Below are 21,407 nucleotides of genomic sequence, written 5' to 3' on the forward strand. Positions count from 1 at the left end.
TTTTAACTTTTAAAGTTGCCAAACACACGTGATCCACAGTACCATGATTTTTCATGCAATGTTTTTATTTAGACTGCGGTAGTTTCTACATGTATCATTTTCTGTTTCCCAGAACATGTTTTAGTAGCATGAAAAAAAAAAGCGAAAATATATATTTTTTGAATACACATTTTAAAGAAATAAACATCTAAAGTCTTTGACATTCAAAGTACAAGTTCTGAAATTCACAAAGTACTATTTAATAACCCGAAAGTTAACTAAACCAACCAATCAAGTTGTTTCTATTTGCCCAACAACAGCATTCTTTAATGTTCTTAGTTTGTTTAAAAATCATTAAAAATGTTTGCTCTTTTAGGAAGTGGTTAGATGTTAAAGTAATAATACTTTGTAGCTCGTAAAATTCAAGTCTTTGTTCTTGGAAAAATATGATGCTCAAACAATCAAGGCATTGTGTTAGAAAACTGTATAAAAGTTTTAAATGCTTGTGTTTGCTTTACGATTTTACTTTTCCTAAAAAATTAAATTTCTGCAAAATTGGCTAAGATTTAATAGAAACAAAAGCAAAGAAGTTTTACTATTTACTGTAGGTTTTGAAATTAAAACTATATATTTCATTATTATAATTAGCCATAAAATAGTTAAGAACAAATATTATGTTTCCTTTAACGTTTCCTTTAAAAGTTGAAAAAAATGATGTTGTTGTAAGTCTAAATACACAAAAACAAAAATATTGTTTTCCCATTTATTTGTCAGTTGTTAATTCGTAGTTTTTTGTAAATACCGAATTCCATTTTACATGCCCAGGCAGAAATTATTATTCTTAATCACAAAGGTTTTGTGTATCTGTGTATTTTTTTTTAACTACTAAATCTTGAATATTATTACCTCACAAAGTTGTTTTGAAATCGTTGGCGTCGTTCAAACGGCATGCAACACTGTTATGACGTCATAATAACTTTGAACGATACGTTTGTCAAGTTTGGTTGTAAACAGGAGAAAATGGAGTTTTAAGTAGACACAACACATTTACGTTGTAGCATCAAACGTGTTTTAAATTGTTGATACTTTATTTATTTTCTGTAAATATATAAACATTTTATTATTTTGTACCTAAAAAACTAATTCAAGTAGGTGTTTTTCAACGTATAGTTTGTTGATAAAATTAAGTACTTGGATTTTTTTTGTTCAATTAAGTTTTATTGAGAACAAATTTTTGTAAAAATTGTTAATTGTTATGTTTGTTATTTGTATCTTAATTATATTAATTTTCTGCATAACTAATTTTAAGATAAATTGATAATTGTGTGTAAAAGTTTTGAAATACATTATATATATCAGATAAAATATTAAAAACGTATTAGTACATTTTGTAAATTTCTTAAATACTAAAAACAGTTTTTTTTTATTTATGTAACAAGTTTTTACGTTTAATTGATTTTTTGGTATTTTTCGAAACAAGCTAAGCTTGGATTCAAATTTTGTTTACCAAACAGTTTTGTAACAGCGAGTGATGTGGAAAAATTCAATAAATTCAATTAAGCGTTTAAAATTTCCGACCATAAAATTAAGATGCGTTGTGTAACTTACCCAGTAAGTATGCTTACGAAACGATTGAATAAATTAGCAAGTGGTATTTTTGTCTTGTTTTTTGTGAAAATATTTGTGTGAACGAAATACAGATAAAATAAAGATTAAATAAAGATAAAAGTTAACTAACTTTACAATGGTTGGGTATCAGATTTAGAATACAATAAAACTCTAAATAATTTTACATTTTTCAGATTCTATAAACTTAATAATTTATTGTTCTCTTGTTATTGGTTTATACAAACTAGAAAAAAATTCCAGATTGTATAATTAATTTGTATTGCAAAAGAGACTATTATCATATCTTAAAATGAAGCACTTACGTATATAAAAATTATTATTTTCTCAAGTCTTTCAAAATAAACTTAACTTAAAGCTTTAGATAGTTTATTTATACTTAGTCTATATTAAAATGTTTTAAAGTTTTCATTAAGGTTTTTAAAAATTAACAATAATAATAATACCTAATGCTTTTGAAATATAAAGGTATATGTTTTTAATATTTTTCAACTTAATCATATGTTTATACCAAATAATCATATATTTTAGATTTCTCTTTAAACATAATTATATTCAATAAAAAAAAATGTATATTCCATTGATGATTTAATTTAGATATGGCTTTTAAGAGCTATGAATTATAAACATTTTTAAAGCATTTTAAAATTTAATTATTTCAATTAAATTTACTTATGATTTATTGTGAGCTTTTGAATTCAAAATAGCTAAACTGCTGTAATTTTATACAATTAATGAAAGCTATTCTGTTGAAGCTTAATTAAATTATACTTAATTTGTTTAATTTTTCAATTTTTTTTTCTCTGGCTAGCACAATAGAACTTAATTTAACTAGATTACTGTATGCTTGTTATCAGGGTAAAGAGATTACATTAATTGTATAAAAATTGGAACTCGGTTGAACTGTAATTCCATCAAAAGTAACATTGCTTATATGTTTAATACCCGTAAACATGCATTTCTATACATGCAACTACAAATTGTTTTTTTTTTTCGAAAATGTTAATGAAACCTTTTGAATTTTTGGCTTGAATATTACTAGCTGGTTTTCAAAAATGTAATTTGAAATAATTAGGCTCATTTAAATTATTTATTTTAAAAAATTATCAAAAATTGTAAAAAAAAGTTACTACATTAAGCCCCTTCAGCAGTCTCTTTTTTTTACAGCGTTAGTTTGCATAAATTAAGTAAACTATAAACATACAACCAATTAATATTTAAACAATAAATTATATCACTAAAATTATTAGTATATATAATATTCGATAAGTACAGCATGGGTAAAAATTAATATAATAAATCGTTGAATAAAACTAAAGTAGAAAAATTGTTTAAACAACAATAAAAGTAACAAACAAACTAAAATAAAGTGTATACATATATTTTTTAAATATTATTTTTTTTCGCAGCAGCACCCGCAAACCAGCCTTCAAATATGCGCAGCCACCAGCAAGCTCCCTCAACTTCGGGAGTTTCCCGTCAGCAAAACCCCAGCAACGAGGCTCCGTTGGAGAACCGCCACATCCACCCGGCCGCCTCCCCCGGTGACGTCATAATGCAAAACGACGACCACGACATCGTTTTGTTGTTGGAGATCGACGACAGGGTGCAAGATAACAACAGACGTTTGTTTTTTTTGTGTGGCTATATTACCCTTATTTTTTTATTAAAAGCTCATTTCAATGATATTTCAAAAAAAAAAAAGTATTTCACATAGATGAAATTAATTTCAAGTTATATATCAACCTGTTTTGTATTGAAGTTGAAATATTTACATATTTGTTGTACTGTAAATTATGAATAAATATTGAAACTTCACTTTACGGTGAATTCATATATAACATCTCGAAAGTTAATTTTTGTTCCTTACAAAATCTTTATCAAATAACTAGGGACACATGTAATGCAAAATGAAGTGGTAGTGACAGACATTTTTGCTTCAATTACGTAATATTAAATATTTCAATAACAGGATCACCATCTCCGCCACCGACTCCGCCCATACAAATACAAATTCCTCCGCTGACAGGTAGAAATCTAAAGAGGGTTCCCTCCGAGAGGTTCCAGGAAATGAGGAGAAAGGTTTGAATGACTTGCTATGCTTATTTGAAAAAAATCATAGATTTAAATTTAAATTTTACATAATTGTGGATAAACTATTATCATAAGAAAGCATGTGGATTTTCGATTAAAAAAAATTTTACAAAGTAAAAAAGAGGTTTAAAAATCAAGTTTTTAAAAAATACACTAGTTTGAAATTAAGTATTTCTTAAATTTGTGTATTGCAAACTCAATTAGTATTTAATAGTAACTGTTTATGTAGGACTCAAGTGTGACCATGATAAAATCTTTACAATTATATTAACCAGAAATTAATTATTATTTCCCACATTCACAGGGTTGCCACTCGGTCAGGAAAAGTCAGGAAATCAGGAAAAGTCAGGAAAAATTTGAAAAAATTACAAAAGTCAGGAAAAGTCAGGAAAAAATGGGGGGTTTTGAAAAAAAGTCAGGAAAAGTCAGGAAATTTGATTAAAAAAAAAAGTCAGATTTTGTCAGTTAAAATTTACAAAATTCCTTCTTATCCAAAGCCTTCAAGTGGTAAAAGTTAATTAAAAGTCCTTTAGAGTCAGAAAAAAATTCCAAAATTTTCCTAGAAATTTACAAAAATATTTAATTTTATTTCCAATGCCTTCAGCTGGTATAAATTAGTAAAATATCCTTTAATAAACTGCAAAATGTTCCTTATATGTCGTTTGTTTATCTAGATACATTTATGCTAGGATTTGCTAAAAAAATGTTTCTTTTTTCAGACAAGCTGTGTTTATAAGGTAATAATACAAGTATTTTGCTGATAGGGCTGTTTATTACAAACATCAATCATACACATATGGTTTAAATGATGTACTGGAAGTTTGATGATTGAATTCAGCAAAAAACTATTGTTTATAACCTGTATTAAAGTTAGATTGAAAGCTTTATATAGTTTTAAGTGTTAGATTATGTATTTTAGAATATGTTTAATTTAAGAGCTTGATTTAGAAAAGTCAGGAAAATTTTGGTAAAAAGTCAGGAAAAAGTCAGGAAAAGTCAGGAAAATTTTCTTAGCTTGATGAGTGGCAACCATGCATTCAGAAAACTCAATAAGTTTTTAAAAATATATTTTTTTTGGGACATAAGTTTTTACTTAAAAAACTCTAAATATTTTTCGGAAATTCAACAATACAAATATATTGAATAATTTTTTTTTAATCAGGTTCAGCGATTGATGGCGCACCAGAGGTCGAGTGAGGAGAATCTCACCAAGGATGAGGAGACCGACCACAATGAGGAGGAGAAAATGTTCCTGGAAGAAATCAGGATGAACCTGAAAATTGAACATCAACAGTTAGTTTTTTACAATCATTAAAAATAATAATAATATAAGATTAGTATAAGTTTAGAAACATGGTCAGAATTATCACAAGCTTATTAATACAAGCTCCAAGTTGTTTGATAACCTCAGGCATTTTGAATCTTTTTTTTTTTTGCGAAGTTCCGGCTAGTTTGATTTCTCCTATACTCACGCTAGTTTTCACGATTTAAAATCAACTAATTTTCACAATAATCAGGTGTTTTATATTTGATATCAAGTCCTTGTTTTATTTTGATATTGTTAAGTATTCCAGCACGATAAATAGTGAGTTTGTTATTTTTTTCCTCTTATTTTTTTTTAAATGTTCTATAAACTCAGGTTAGCTAGTTAACAACAATGACAATAAAAAAAATATAAAAAAACTTAATGCAAGTTATTAACTTTAACTATTAATTGAGTTTATAGTATATTATCTAGTCCGATGTTAAAACTTTAAAAATCTTATCATATTTTGAAATGTAATATATTAAATCTTATATAAGAAGTATGAGAAAATAAACATCCAACCTGTCATATTAATATTAAGTTGCACAAGAAAGTGAAAGTTTTGTTTATTAAACAAACAGTGTTATGTCATAATACAAAGGTAATCTCTCCTTGTAATATTTGAGGATTTCAAAATTGATGTGTTACTTGTTTTTTACACCAACATTTATAATCCTGTTTCTCATATTATCTTGCTTTATTTCGAATGGTTTCGATTGCTCTATGCTCTTATGGTTAACAACAAAGTATGGTATATATGACTTATTTAAAAAGTATTTTCACAAAATTAATTTCTTTAAATTTACCTTATAACTAGTTGCAACCAAAAAACGTACTGCTTACGTTTGGGAATAAGAAACTGCGTCTTCAAAATATTTTTACAAGATGATGGTTCTTTAAAAACGTATGAATTTAGGTTTAAGTCGTTTGAAAGTTCTTCATTGCTCTATGCTTTTTTGGATAACAGTCAAATATAGTTTAAATGCTTTATTTAAAAAGGACTTTCATAAAATCCATTTATTTTCACATATTTTCAATCTTTTGCAAACCAAAGTCCCTAAAATGAAAATACGTACGTCTTCTAAATGCATTTAAATTAGTTAAATGATTGTTCGAAAATATCAGCCAGCTGTTTACAATTGTGTAAATCTGTCCTTTCAATCTCATTTTGTGACGTTTGTTGAAATTTTCCGCTTCTTTGTAAATTTAGAAAGGATTTGAGCTTTAGCAGATAAAAGTACGTCAGCAGAGCATTATGTGATAAAATTAGTTGTTTGTGCGTGTTTATAAGATTAAAATGATTCATCACAAAAGTGACTAAATTTTAATGAGATTTTGTTTGATGTTTAGGATTGGGATTTTAAGATAAAATTAAATGTGTATATATATGGTTTTATTTTGTGGAATTATTAGTGTTGGTTGGATGATTTATCAAAAAAAGTGACTAAAATTTGATGAGTTTTTTTTTGATGTCTAAAGTTGTAATTTAATGACAAAATAAAATATCAATATAGTTTTGTCGTAGCTTTGGAATATCGTTTTGTGATTCATAAAATAATAGTAACAGTGACAAAAACTGTTGTTTGATTTAAATAAAAAAAATTATTAAAATTTGATGATTCTTTTTTTAATGTTTAAGATTTGATAAAATTATAAAAAGATGTTGTATAGCTTGGTGTGTTGTATATTTATAAAAGGCGTTATTGAATTGTTCAAAATCATTGAAAATTTAATAAGATATTGAAGTTAAAAAACAAAAGTAAAATATTATTTATTAAGTAAAAAGAAAAAATTATCAGCAAATAGTTGATAAATTTGTATAAAAGTAAACATGAATGTTTTGTGTGGTTTCAATATTTTGTGGGAGTTTTTCTTATCTGGAGTGTTGTGCCAATATACTTCAAATTATCTTGTTCAAATACTCACAATCACATATACTGAATATAAAAAAGTTGAAGTGCGAATTGACTGTTGATTACTTTTGTTCATGTTTTTCTACCTTTGAGTATAAGTCATATGCAAAACAGTTTTTTGATTTTATACTTTAAGGTCTATATTTCAAATGCTACACTCTTATTTGATGTATGAAACATTTTATGGGCAAAGTAAAAGCACATGAGAGTTTTTATAGTCGTCAAGAAGTTTGAAAAGTTTGTTTAATTTTTAATGTTTAAAAACCATCACAATAATAAGTACTACAACAATTTCTACTAAAAAAATATTAAGGTGCTTTAACGATAAGTTTGAATCAATGAACTTTTGTCTTTAATTTTTTACAGATAATTTATTTTTAGATAGAGTTTGTGTTGTTGCTTTATAAAACCTTATTTGTTTTCAAAAAAGAAGTAATTGAGTTTGGTTTTATATTGCCATGCAATGTCATAAGCACAATTTCTTGAAAAAAAAAAGAAAAACATCCATTTAATGTTTGTATCTTAAATAATCATACACTTGGTGTTAATGTATGACTTGTGTTTCAATTTGTTGTTAAAAACAAAGCACTTTTTACAACTTGTTTACTATTTGCCTTCTAAAAATAACTTGTAATTGATATTACAATTTTCTCATTACAATTAGTAGTAAAAACGTTGATACGCAACTGCTAAACAGCATGTTCGTATATTTATACACATATTGCAAATTGAACACGATAATTAAAAAAGTTTGTTTGTTACTTTGCATGTTTTTAATTTAAGTATTGATTGCAAAAAAAACTTTTAATGTTTTTTTATGAAAAGTAAATTAAATCATACTAAAATGAAAACTCTTTTAATTTTTAGTTATGTTTTCGTAAACTTTTTTTAATTGCTAACAAAATTGAGTGCATTTTTTTAAACATTTAACTCAGTTGACTTATTCGGCATTAAATCTACATTAATATAATTTTGAAACTATTTTATCTCATAACTAAAAAAACGATTGTTTATGAGGTTTTACGGCTGTTTATTTTGGTTGTCTTGTTTTTATGTTTTCACCTAGCTCTTTGTTGATTGTTTAAAAAAAGCTATAAAAAAATTTGAACAAAAGTTTTTGTGAAAGTAAAGTATACACATCACTTTAACAAACTCTTGTTTTTTAAAACTGCAGTTGTTGTTCTAAATACACAAAAACTTTTACTGCTTTAGTTTTGCTTTAACACCAAACATAAAAACATGTTTTGTTTTCAGTAAAAACTTCTCTTGCTTTATCAAAGTAGTGATTTTGAATTTTTTTATTACAACATATTTTGATCAAATTAATCCTTTATTAAGTGCAAATACCAGTTAGACATTTTTACAAATGCACTAAAGGTAATTTGTACAGGTTCTTTGGTATTTATTTTTGTTTTAAACAAACAAAATGGTTGTAGTTATAATATAGTTTCAGTTAAACATTCTGTTAAACAAAACTCTACTTTACAACTTTTAACTTAATTAATTTAAAAGAAAGTAAAGTATAATTTTGAACTGATGAACTTTTTTATCAAATTTTTCTGCAAAAAAGCACCAACAATAAATTTCCCCGCCCTATCTTGTGTAAACAAAAAACCGATATTTTGCCATCTTAGTTAAACAAAGCTTGTGTGAATAATAAAAGTAAAACTAAAACTCAATAGATTTCTTTTGAACTTAGTGTATAAAAGGGTATTGACCTCATTTTTAAAACAAAGTTAATAAAGTTCCAGTTTCTTGTTTACAGAAGATTAAAAATGGTGATAAAAATTAATCTAAGGATTTCTTTAGCTACCTCCTTTAATTTTAGTTTGTTAGCTCATCAAAAACCTAGTTTGCACAAAATTTGATCATAAAGGTTTATTCATCAATTTTACAACCATTTTACCAACGAGTTTAAATGTTTGAAAAAAAGTGTTCGCCTGTTTGCATTATAATCAAAAAATTCCTTGCACTTTTTAAAAACTGATAAAACTCAAGACAAAAAGGTCGCTACAAAAAGTCGTTAAATCCGAAGCGCAAACAAAAGCTCAAGTCTTAAGCTTCTTGTTCAAACAGTTTTATGTGTTAAGTGGCGTGATAACCGTAATAAGATTACCTTAACGACCTGCGATAGAATTATATTGATTGATATAATATAAGAAGGTGTTTTGGTTTCTGCAATGTTTAAAGTTTGTTTTTGTTCACACAATGTTAAATTTTTTTTGTTCTTTGAGGTAAAATGGTAATGGCTTTTACAAAGTGATTTAATAGTATTAAGTATATGAAAATTTATCATGCTTTGTTGATTACTTTCAAGGATTAAACTGAGGTGTGTTTTTCTACCTTAAAATTTTAATCTCAAAAGCTACTTTTCTAAAATTAAAACTTTATTACTTTGTGCTTATGCCTTGAAAGGAAACTAAATTAAAGTTTTAATTGTTATAGACTGACTAAAATTAAATTGATTAAACATTTATAAAAAAATAAAACATCTTTTGTTTATTGTATTAAAGATTAACAAAAATTGTGCTCTATTACCTTAAAAATTTAATCCCAAAAGCTTAAACTTTTCTAGAAGATGAAGTTTCCCAGATTTTTAATATTTTTGTTGCTTAAGCCTTGTAGTAATATTAAATCAAAGCTCAGAATGTTATCCCTTGTTTAGTAAACTATTCTGGCACCTATTTTGTTTACAAAACTGTAATTATATGACCTCTATGTTTGAAGTAAAAATTTTTTTGGCAAATAATTTGATTTCAAAGTGTAGCAGTTTTTAAGAATGATTGAAAAGTTATTGAAAATATGAAGTTTATTTTTAGTACAAGTAATTTTTAATGCTTTTTTATTGCCATAACATAATTTTGAATGATATTGTTTGAAGCTTGGCGTTTGTATTACATTTTGATATAAATAAGAATTTAAAAAAAAGTTAATCGTTTAAGAGTTGATGGATTATTAATACAAACATATTTTCACTTTAAAATTTTAGAGCTAAGTAAGTTAAGTAAAAAAAAAATAAATAAATCAGACTATAAGTTTGTACATTAAATTTTCAACATTATGTAAAATTTTAGCAAATTGTTTTTCAAAAAGTACAAAAGTACCTCAACAAATTTTTTAAGTTTTTAACAACTTTTATAATATTCCAACATTAATCTTTAAAGTTTCAAGTTTTTAACAGATTAATTTGTTCTGGTTTAAATATAACCGTTTTAAAAAAATACTTGAGTAAATATATTTGTTTACTGTTGTATTTACAACTCTAAATTGTTGCAATTAGATTTTATCAATAAGTGTAAATCATTAAAAGGTTTACACAGCTTTTGTATTTTTATAATAACAATAAACAATACTAGAATTAAAAGAATACTTAAACTTAAGATTATATTTCAAGTTCAATATACTGAAGTGCTGTTTATATAGCGTGAAAAAATGGTAAAAAAAAATAAATAAAAGTTTTCACAAAAAAGTCCATACTTTAAAGGTCTATTAACCAAAAAATCTTTTATATATCATGGATACCAGAAATTATAAGAGGTATATAAACTCAACCTTTATTTTCAAGTTCAATTTCACTCAAGTACATTTTCAAAGCGTTTTATAACATAAAAAAGTTCTAAAAAAATATTATATAAAAAGTTAAATAAATTTTCACAAAAACTTGCAAACTTCAAAGGTTTTTTATTAAATCTGTGAAATCAGATAAGCGTCAGGATTTTTGTTTCAAAACAATAAAACATTAAGAAAAAATAAAACTGCAAATTTTGACCGTACAAAATCGTTTTTGTTCCATATTGAAAGTTTTTCGTAAACAATTTGACAGTGGTTCTTTTCACAATTTCGCTGGAAAATTTAATGCTTTCTGCGTGATATTTTCGAAAATTAATTTAATTTGTAAGTCAAAAAATTACGTAAAATGCCGCTTTTAGAGGTTTTCACATTTAATTTAAGATGTTATATTTTTGTGACTGTATTTTTAGAAAACAAATGCAATGTTTTACTTCCGTTGTACTTTTTTAAGATGCTGGGTATTTTTACTAGGTCTACAAAAAATCAATATTCTCGTGCATTAAGAGTATCACAACATTTTTAAAGTGATTAGAAATTTAAATCTAATTTAAGATAGTTGTTCTGTAAAAAGTTTTAGTTTTCACAAATTATATTTTATTCAAGTTTTTAAGTTTTATTGATAAAAAAGTATGAGAAAAATTACAATGTTTCAAAACTTCCGTATTTTATTTAGAGAGTGCATTCTATGGCGAAAACTTGAAAAACATAAAAAAAATGATTTTTTGTATTCTGCAGCCGTGTTTGTTTTACACACTTGAAATTTCTGACGCTGGTAAGTAAATAAAAACTACGTGAATTTTTCACACTCAAATGGATTTTAAGTTAAAAAAATTTAAAGTTTCAAGCTGTTTTGATGAAAGAAATTTGATAAGTTACTTACGTAGCTAAATATCAAGTTGATCTATTAAAATATCCTTAAAAGTGTCAGATTTCAAAATCGAAAATGATTTTTTCCTGGTGTATTAGAATACTAGCAGATATTTTTACTTTTACTCTACAACTAGTGATCTTTGTGTTTAAGCTATATCTTGTTATTATTTAACGTAATTTAATTCAGTTTAATTTAAACGTCACTTCTTATCAAAAGGTTGTTAATTTAGATAACATTTATTAAATTTAACAGTTGTTTTATGTCAATAACTGAATATATCTATAAAATCACTATCATATCAGTTATGCTCTTGTTAAATGTCAAAATGCTGTATTTATTGATTTGTTGTTCTTAGTTAGTTGAAATGGTCTGAAATAACAAATGATTAGTTTAAAATGTCTTAATTATTTTTTAAGTTTAACATTCTAGAGTGTTTTATTTTAACTTGTGTTTCAAATTAACTGCTGTTATAATTTACTTTAATACTTTCCAAAAACAATTCAAAATTTAATGTTGTTGTGGTCAAATTTAAAACTTGTCTAAATAATTTAAGTTTTGCTTTGTTTTTATACTTCTATATACAAATGCATAAAGTTGTTGTTTTTTATTTTTTGGTAGACAATAAGGCTTCATTGAACAATTTTGATAACTTTACGCTTTCAAACTAACTTGGTATATTTAAATTTTAAAAATTTCAAATAACGACTTAAAAACGCGTTCATGATTGAAAATGATTTTATACGGTGAAATTACAAGTTGAAAATTTTATACCTAGTACGGGTTTTTGCTTTTTTAACAATTTGCCAGTACTTCTACAAAGCTGCATAAGTTATCTGTTTTTGACATTTGTAACATCTGTAGTTGTGTTACTTTTGAATTTTTTGAGATTTATTTAGTATAGTGATATGCATGTCTTTGATTGGTAGGAAAAATTGCTCGTTAATTCATTAAAAACCATATGTTAATTAATTAGATTTTTAAAATTACTATAAAGAAAGTTTCATCAAATTATTATTTCTTACCTAAGGTTGTAAAACAAATATAAAAAGCTTGACATTTAAACTTAAGTTCTCAGTGTAGACTTTTTTTGAAGAGCAACTCAAACAATCATTTGTTTTTGGAGTAATCTGATATGTTACCTTAAACCTTTTGTGCGTAGAAAATTGAAAAATTGGCATAACAGAACTTTTTTTAAAACTTAAAATTAAAAGAATTTTTATTTATAAATTTTTTTTACTTAATACTATTATCTTACAAGTACGTTCATTTCATTTCATTGATTGTTGTAAAAACTGTTTTTTCTCCTTTTCCATAAGGGCACAGTTTGATTTTATCACCGGCTTTTCAAATCAATAAGTTTGTACAATATTGGTTATCTCCTTTTATTTTCTGCGTTGCATTACTCAACTGGCTTTTATCTTTTCAATACTTTTTTTCATTGTTTCCTGATAATATTTTTATTGATTTTTCGAATAACAAAAACAAAAGTGTTTTGTTTTTGATATGTAATAAATTTCTGAACTGGCTTAGTTTTACTTTTTTATTAAATAAATGTTTACATAAGTAATATGTCAGAGTAAATATTGTTAAATACAATGAAAAAAAAAAAACAATAATGGCCTTTATCAGTTTTCTCACCACTTTCAACACAAACATTTACAACTTTCAATATATTTTTCACCTCAACACAAACACATTAATGGCTCTTATCTGCGAACTGTCAAATATGCTTGAATTTGTTGTTGCTGACACAAACTGTTGTTTGTCTAGCCTGATTTATTGGTGATTAAACACTCTGTTGTGTCTATCTAATTTCAAGTGGGTTTTAATCTTTTTAATATACTTCACGTCATTTTAATGAGATAATGTGTAATTGTGACGTGATAGAGATCACGTTTGAGAGCATCAATTTTTTTCAACTCGAGTATAGTTTAAGTATGATTCTAAATGCTACTTTTTTAATGCAAAGCTCCATTTGTATTGCAAACATTAGTGTTTTCACTCAAGATCTTCGAATAGTTTAAAAAGTCAAGTTTGTTAGGTTTATGTCATATTTATTAGATAACGATTTGTTACGTCATAATAAATTCAAGTTCAAAGTTTAACTCCTCTTGAACCCAGATTTTTCAAGTGCATCAAAAAAAGTATTGTGTTTTAGACGTTCAAAGTGTCGAGGTTTGTTTGTTTTAACAAACTTTAATTTTTAAAAACCAAATTTTTCAAGTTGAAAAAATTGCGACTCAATTGTATCCAAAGGCACTTGTGCAAGTTTGAAAACATTAGTTTATGTAACAGCTTTTTTTACTCCTTCTAATCCTGTTAAAGTATAAACTTTCTGTAGACAAATCTTGTTTTATACATTTCGTATGTTTTGTATGCGTTTCAAACGTTATTAGCACATATTTGCGGTTGACTGTTACAAAATTACAAACTTTTGTGAAAAGTTGCTTTCAAAAGCTGAAGTAAGGTTGCCTTAAATCTCATATAAAGGTTTTGTAAAATAAATTGTTTTCATTTAATTGCAAAATCCATTTATAGCTAATTTTTCAGAAGTCGAATAAAAGCAGCCTTTTTATTTTAAAATAGTTATTATAGGTATAATGTTAACTAGTCTACTAAATGTTGCCTTTTACCAATTCATATATTTTAACTTGTTTTGTAAAAACTAATTGTTTTTGTAAATAAAGAAGATGATTGTCGTATGTTCCTTTATGAGCCAATCAAAACATCAACAACTCTTGGCGTCCGAATTAATCATGACGTAACCATCAAAAAACCCATCCGAGCGTGAAAAATCCACAAGCTCGGAGATAAGTGCGGTAAAGTCATGTGAATTTGCAAACTTTCTTTATTGTACATGTTGTTTGCAGTAAGAATATTTCAGTTATTTCCAGCATAGAACGAGCGTGACTTGTTAGATAAGAATAAGCTGGCTCGTTGTAATCATTATAACGGTGGTTTGTGGAAAATATTTCAACTATTTCCTTTTGATAGGCGTGGATTTGCTAACCTTTGAAAACTGGGCGATTTTTTTTGTAAGTTTCACAATTTTTAACTTTTGAGCATACACGCACCTTACGTAAAGAAGTTGAAGTTCGATGTTTCCAAAATTCTCAAAAATTTACAGTTTAGTTAAAAGAATATGTTTGTGGAAAGTATGTTTGCTTTTTTTTTCCAGCGCCTGCTAACTTTTTGCTTTTATGTTTTTTTGACTGTGCGTGAATTTCGACTAAAGTAGGTTCGAAATCAGGTTTTGTTTTTAGTATTGATGCATGACATTAAAAATTTGCATTATTTATAGCAACACATAAATTGACATTAAAGTTTATTGTATGTATGTGGTTGAAACCTGAGTTTTGCATTTGCAATAAAATTGCCGCTTGCCAATATCATCTTTGGCAGTTACCTTTAAAAAAGTTGGTAAACAGATCACTTTTTGTTTTTATTTGATTTTTTTTCGTATAAACTGTAACTTATCGAAATTAGTACTTAAATGTATAAAACCGATGTTCAATTCCATTTTTTTTAGCCGAACTATTTTATAGATATATAAACTGTAATGTATTGAAATTGATAAGAAAAATCTCAAAATCCGATATTTGTTGCAAAATCTTTTCTCTTTTTTGATTTTATTATTCTGTATTGGGAGTGAAAAACAAATTCGAAACTCGCCATTGACTTATAACATTGAAGTTCAATTGCATTTAGTGCAGAGATCTCTTCAAAATCAATAATTGAAAAGAGCAGCGAATAAATGTCTCCTCTTATCACAATTTAAAACGAAAAAAAAAACTGTTTATGTTTGTCATTGGAAGTCCCTGAAAAAATAGTTTTTTTTTATTTGGAAAGAGTTGAGCTTGTTTGATTAAATTTGCCTGTACGAAAATTTTCTACATTCAACCTTCTCATTGTGGTGATGATTTTATTGATTATTGTGACGTCACAAAGCCCGCTTTCTCTCATTGTTTTCATCTGCTCTTTGCAGGTGTTTTACTGATTAAACTTGAATTTTACCCTTTAAAAATAAACTTCTTTTCATGCAAAAGCAAAATTTTGCTCTTCTTTACTTTTACTCAAATCTTATATCTTGCTTTTCAATAGTTCTTTTGATCAGTTGTAAAACTTGGAAACTCTGAAATGATTTACTTGTTGGAAAAACTAAGATAAAACAACAGTCAATGAATAAGTTGTGCATAGCAAAAAATATATATGTAAATGACCGACTTCCAAATAAGTTCTACTCAAAAGTCCGCTGTGCTTTCTGAGTTTAAAGCCGAAGATCTATTTCAGCTTCAAACCGAAACCCACGCCATGCAGGCTGTAAACACACTAAATGCGCTTAAGTGAGCCTTCAATATGTTTTACTTACAAATTTAAAGTAATAAAGCTTAAATCAAAGTACAAAGAGATACTAAAGGTTCATTTAAGAACCGAAGCCATGCAAAATTTCCTTCAAATTTGTTTTCTTTTCCATAAAACAAAGACTTGCTAATTCTCCACTGTATATAGGAAGTTCAATTACACTGAGCACAAAAAGATTTCATCACAAAATCGATAGTTGCGTTTGGCTGGGAAATTTCCAACTGAAAATATAAGATTGTTATCTCAGCTTTGTGCAGAAAACACGTTAATTTTGATTAAACAAGGCCTGTTGAAAGTTGATTTTTTTTCTGTTTTATTTTTGAGTTTATTATTACTTTCGCATATAAACATGTCAAATTGCACTGAAAATAGAAAACTTATCTCCGCAATAGGTCTGTTTTTGCGTGATCCGAGGTACTGGAGCAATAACTTAAACTTTGTAAAATAGTTTTAACAAAAAACTGTTTTTTCTGTTCTACATATACTTACAATTTAAGATGTAAAAAGCCAAAAGTTTTTCAATTTGTGAAAAATAAATTTATGTAGAAATTCATTTCAAATTATCATGGTTTAGTTTCAAAATAGTTTGTTATCATATTTTTTAAAATCTGAATTGTCAAGTATATGAACCCAAAACTAAAGTTTTACATCAATTACTTATCTTTTGATTGATAGTTTACGCGATTAAACGGTATTATATGTTCATATCTAATGATTTGATATATAAGCTAAATTGCACTAGTTTTGTTCCACCAATAAAAAGTAGAAACTTTTTTTCTTACTCTGTTTCATCTATTGTCTACATTATTTTGATATAAGCTAATTGCCTTTTAAGTGAAAAATCGTTTCACGTGTAACTTTAAAAGTTTGACCGGTTTATAGCTTTACTTAATTTTGGGGTAAGAACATTGTTTAAAAAAATAATTTAACTTTAATTTGAATATTTTAGCGTTTAAGATTTTTCAGAATTTATAAAAAGTGGAAACTCATATTTCTACTTTAAATTGATTTTTTAAGTGTTTTAAAATTTTTAGCATTTATAAAAAGTAAAAACTCATGTCTCTGCTTTAATTTTTTATTGTCTTTTTGAGATAAAGGCATTTCAAATAAAATTACTTCAACTTGAATGCTTTTTCTTTCCTTTTTACATTTCTGCTAAGGTTTTTTTACCAATTATTTTCAAATTTCATATACTTTATTTTTTACTTTCTGCTTTAAAGCTCGTACTTTTTTTCTGTTTGTCCTGCAGTAATTTTTAGGTACATATGTTTAAATTTCTTGATTGTATATAAGAAACGTGTTCCTTTAAAAGAACATATAGATTAAACAATTGCAAGTAAACTTGTTTGTGTATTTATTGTTTACTTTTAGTAGTTTACCTACTAAGAAACTTAATTGATTAGTTTTTATGTTACCTAGTTTGATTGTATCTCTGTACGTTGTGTAATATAAAAACAGTTTTTTATCAGCTAAAATAATTCTCAGCATCAGTATTTTTCACAAAGTATATAATGGTGATACCATTTTATACTTAATTTTGTAGATTTTATTGCTCTACTAAAATATTGATTTGATTAGTGTTATTTGTTATTTATGATAACAAATACTTTATAGTATTGATAATAAAACTTACCAGACTTTATATGATATTTCCAGTATATACTACCAAGTTAAATAATTTGTTTAATCAATAAACAGATTTCCTTGCCCCACATTGAAATTACCAGACCACGCGTTGGAATATAATATGAGTTATTGTTATTGAATTTTTATAGTTCATCACCAAGTCATATATTTTTAGCATCATTTTAAAATATCACCTATCAAACTCACCAAAAACTTTTCAAAAACTTTTATCCTTTTAAAACAGCTGTTGTACCTGGTCGAAACGTTTTATAAAACAAATGATATATTAGATAAATTGAATTACATGTATTAAAAGACTTTTGCTTTATCCATAAAAAGTGAAAGTCTTGTCTCCACTCTGTTGTCAATACTAGTATTTTTATCCGTAACGTCAAGTTAATTCCATTCAGCTGAAATTACTTCAACCTAAACGCTTTTACTTCCTTTTCTAATTTCCATTTTTAGTTTTTGTCATCAGTTGTTTTCAATTTTTAAACATTTAATTATTTAACTTTTGAAGATTCTTACCCACTTACTGTGCAGTTTTTAAAAAATATTTGTTTAGACTATGTTAATTTTTATTGTTTAACATGTAAAAATGTTAGGAAATATAAATATTACAATAGCTAAAATATATTAATATCTCAAAATAGATTACGCATTGCTTTTAGCACTGTTTACCCTGACTTGTGTGTATGTTTTTCTGACCTACACAAAAACGTTTTGTTTTAAGGATTTGAAACATCAAAATATTTTGTTGGTATATTGTACTCAATTAAATTTTCAGTCATGATCCGTTTTATTTTTAACCAATATTATTGTCCGACAACAAAACTCACCATATTCAGTATGATGTTTACAATTTTGATCAGAATACACCTAATACTTTAATACTTCAATATTTATTCCACACAGATCAAGTTGATACTAAGCCCTTTTGTGAAACTAAAAGCAAAGTCATACATTTATATATATATATATATATATATGTATTTATCTATGTATATATAGTTGTCAGTTTTAATTAATACGTTTGTTTGCAGTAGTAAACAGATCAACAAATTTAAACGGATCACATTAGCACTGTGAATCCACTGTGTAATAAATAAAACAATAAATATAAATAATTTTAGCAATTATTATAATCATACTAATTACCAACAGATCACCCTGCCCCATATTGAACCTGCCAGACCACGCATTGCGCCACATATTCTCCTTACTCGACACCAGAACGCTCGCGTCACTCAAGATGACGTGCTCCGACTTCACGTACGTCATCAACTACTATGACGTAAGAGGCACCGACTCCAACTGGACCAAGGATGAAAGGTTTGTTTGATTTATTGTTTAATATAATATTGTTTTGAAAAAATAGGCCAACTCGTATAGATATACAAGTATGATTGGTTCAAATCATGTTATGTTTGGAAACTAATAAAATTCTAGTTGATTAAGGCCATAGGGGGGGGGGGGTCAAACATTTTTTTTTACAAAAATTAACTTTGGCTTTTATATGAAACCTTTAAGTTCAAACTACAAGCCAGTTTTTATAGAATTCAAAAATATAATTTAACTTTTGAGATATTTAAGTTTTTGTAAAAAATTTCCAATATAAACGTATGGACCGCAAATTTTTCGGGGTCAATTTTCTCGGAAATTTAAAAATTCACTAAAAACCTATCTCCTCCTTCATTTTTTGACCTAGAGACTTCAAATTTTCAGGAAATGTTCCTTTTAATATTTTGAAGAATTTTAATGTTGGAATTTTTGAAATTTTGAAAAATAAAAATTTTATTCACAAAAAACTAAAAAAAAGGGTAGTTTTTTGACAATAATTTTTTTTTTACTCAAAATTAAAAAAAATCTTACAATAGATCTCTTTAAAGTTTAATGATACACATTCTGTAAAAATTTGAGAAAGATTACTCAAAAAATGAAGGAGGAGATAGATTTTTAGTGAAATAGTCTTTTTTTGCATTTTTAGTTTTTGCTTTCATAAGGAACCTATTGAACGCCCTTTCTTTGATCGCTTATATCTCAAAAGTTACTTTGAGTTTTTTTAAGCGGTTAAAAGTGTCTGATAGCTCAGATTAAATTCTACAAAATAAGATCAAGTTGTAAAAAACAAAGTGGACCCCCCCCCCCCCTATGGCCTTAAGTTTGTTGTTAAAGTCTCCGAGTGGACCAAGGACCACAAGGTTTGTTTGATATACTATTTCTCAATTTCTATATAGGGTATATGGTTGAAAAAAAAAATTTAGTTGAAAGAAAAACTTGTGACCAAGAATCACAGGTTTGTTTTTTATTGTTTTATTTATTTTGTACTTGTGCTATTATATCAGAAATTTGTCCGAATCCGGCCCGGTCGTGCGTTGTTCGCAAATAGTTAAAACGATATTAAAAAGTTAGTCAATTACAAAAAAAAATTATACTTTAACAAAGTTTCGAGCAAATAGTAAACTAACCACATTTATGAATTAACATGTTTGTTTACAACAAAAATATCAAAACAAAAATACCCACCTACATTTTTTCTTTCTATGAAAAATAAAAGCGTTCCAGCTCATTCAAAGTCAACGAATCGCAATAAGAAATATCTGCAATTGGTTTTTTTGAAGTTAATTAAAATTGTTTTCGTGTTAATTAGCTTTGTGTTTGTTGTTAGTAATTTGAAAACAATTATTTTTGTCAATTTTTTGAAATGAAATCAAATTAATGATTCGGTTTTAGAAAGAACAATTAAATTACTTTAAAATAGTTTTAAATCTTTTTTCTCCAAAAAAAACTAACTTTGATAATGAAAAGATAAAAAAGACTAGTATGTTTTATACAAAGGTAAATAAGATTAGTGTGTTTAATATAAAGATGATATATTTATTACAAAGTATATAAACTTGTATATATTTATTTTTTTTCAATGTTTTAAAAATTTTCATCCATTTGTTACAACCAAGGTTATTAGTTATAAAATGTTAGATTTACATGTCTCCATTTATTTAACTGATCCAATAGCTTTACAGAGTTTCAAAACTTTTACTCTTTGTTCTGAGTTTATAAGTTGTGGTGTTTAGCGTAAGATAAAATCATGCTAGATATGAAAATAGTTGAGCAAACTTATCACTTGAAGGCACAACAGTTGTAACATTCAAACTTAACTTGGATAACTGAAACCACAAAGCTCGTGTTAGAATTAAATTTAAATTAGTGAGGTTAAAAGAATACAAATAACAAGTATATGGTTGTTGTTTGATTGTATGAGGGGTTGTGTTGTGAAAAGTACATTAAGTGTGAATCATGTTTTCTTAAAAACACTCATTTTTAATTAGTTTTAAGGTTAAAATAGGACAAATAGTATTATTTTTTTTATCTTACCACTTATTTGTTATACCTTTGTTTTAAACTGCAATAGTTATTACAGTAAATGTGTTTCTGTTATATCAGCTGACTTTGAAATACAAAATAGAACATATATTAAACTATAAAACAAATGTATTATGTTACAACAATTAAGCACAAAAACACTTTACAAATATGCAGTTCATTCATGTGATAAGATGCTAAAAAATTGAAAAATAAAGTAAATTGCTCAAGTTTCAAGTATTTTGTGAATGTTTAAATAAAAACAATTTATACAAGCTTCAATACACAGCTATTAATGTATTAAATATTGAACAAAAAGCAACTAAGATTAAATTAAACTCAACTGTTTGAAACTTATCTGGTTAAACTTAATAAAAAAAAAAGTTGCCAACAAAAACGAAAATCATTGATTTTTTTACAACTCACTAATTTCACCTTGAAAAATTAGCTGATTTAACTTGCATCCTTTTACAATTATTTTCATTTTTTGCTAGTTTAAATCTTGATAGTTTAAAAAAATAGTCGTGTTTTCATTGGATATTTCCAAAAATGATTTTGTTTGATTTGACAGCAGACAGATTTAATTTGCTTAATCATTTATTTTATTTTAGTTGTCTGTTAATACCGTTTTTTTGTATTTTATTGTGGTTAAATTAATTTCAAGTAAGTTTTTAATTATTCATGGGAGCATTTCTTA

General features: G+C 26.2%; 1 protein-coding gene across 3 annotated transcripts in view; it reads left to right on the top strand.

Annotated features, from left to right (window-relative positions):
* LOC145829274 (uncharacterized) overlaps window positions 1-21,407 on the top strand; it is a 40,745-nt gene that overhangs the window by 11,758 nt on the left and 7,580 nt on the right. For 2 of the 3 annotated variants that reach the window (XM_082937024.1, XM_082937025.1), the window contains exons 6-9: window positions 3,015-3,230; window positions 3,578-3,687; window positions 4,862-4,992; window positions 18,512-18,679. In XM_082937024.1, coding sequence (XP_082793150.1) covers window positions 3,015-3,230; window positions 3,578-3,687; window positions 4,862-4,992; window positions 18,512-18,679 — 625 coding nt within the window. The remainder of the gene's footprint in view (window positions 1-3,014; window positions 3,231-3,577; window positions 3,688-4,861; window positions 4,993-18,511; window positions 18,680-21,407) is intronic. The other variant, XM_082937026.1, reaches the window with a different exon arrangement.

The sequence above is a fragment of the Thalia democratica genome, chromosome 2 (genome assembly GCF_965202585.1).
Source record: "Thalia democratica chromosome 2, ktThaDemo2.hap1.1, whole genome shotgun sequence".
Taxonomy (NCBI): Eukaryota; Metazoa; Chordata; class Thaliacea; order Salpida; family Salpidae; genus Thalia; species Thalia democratica.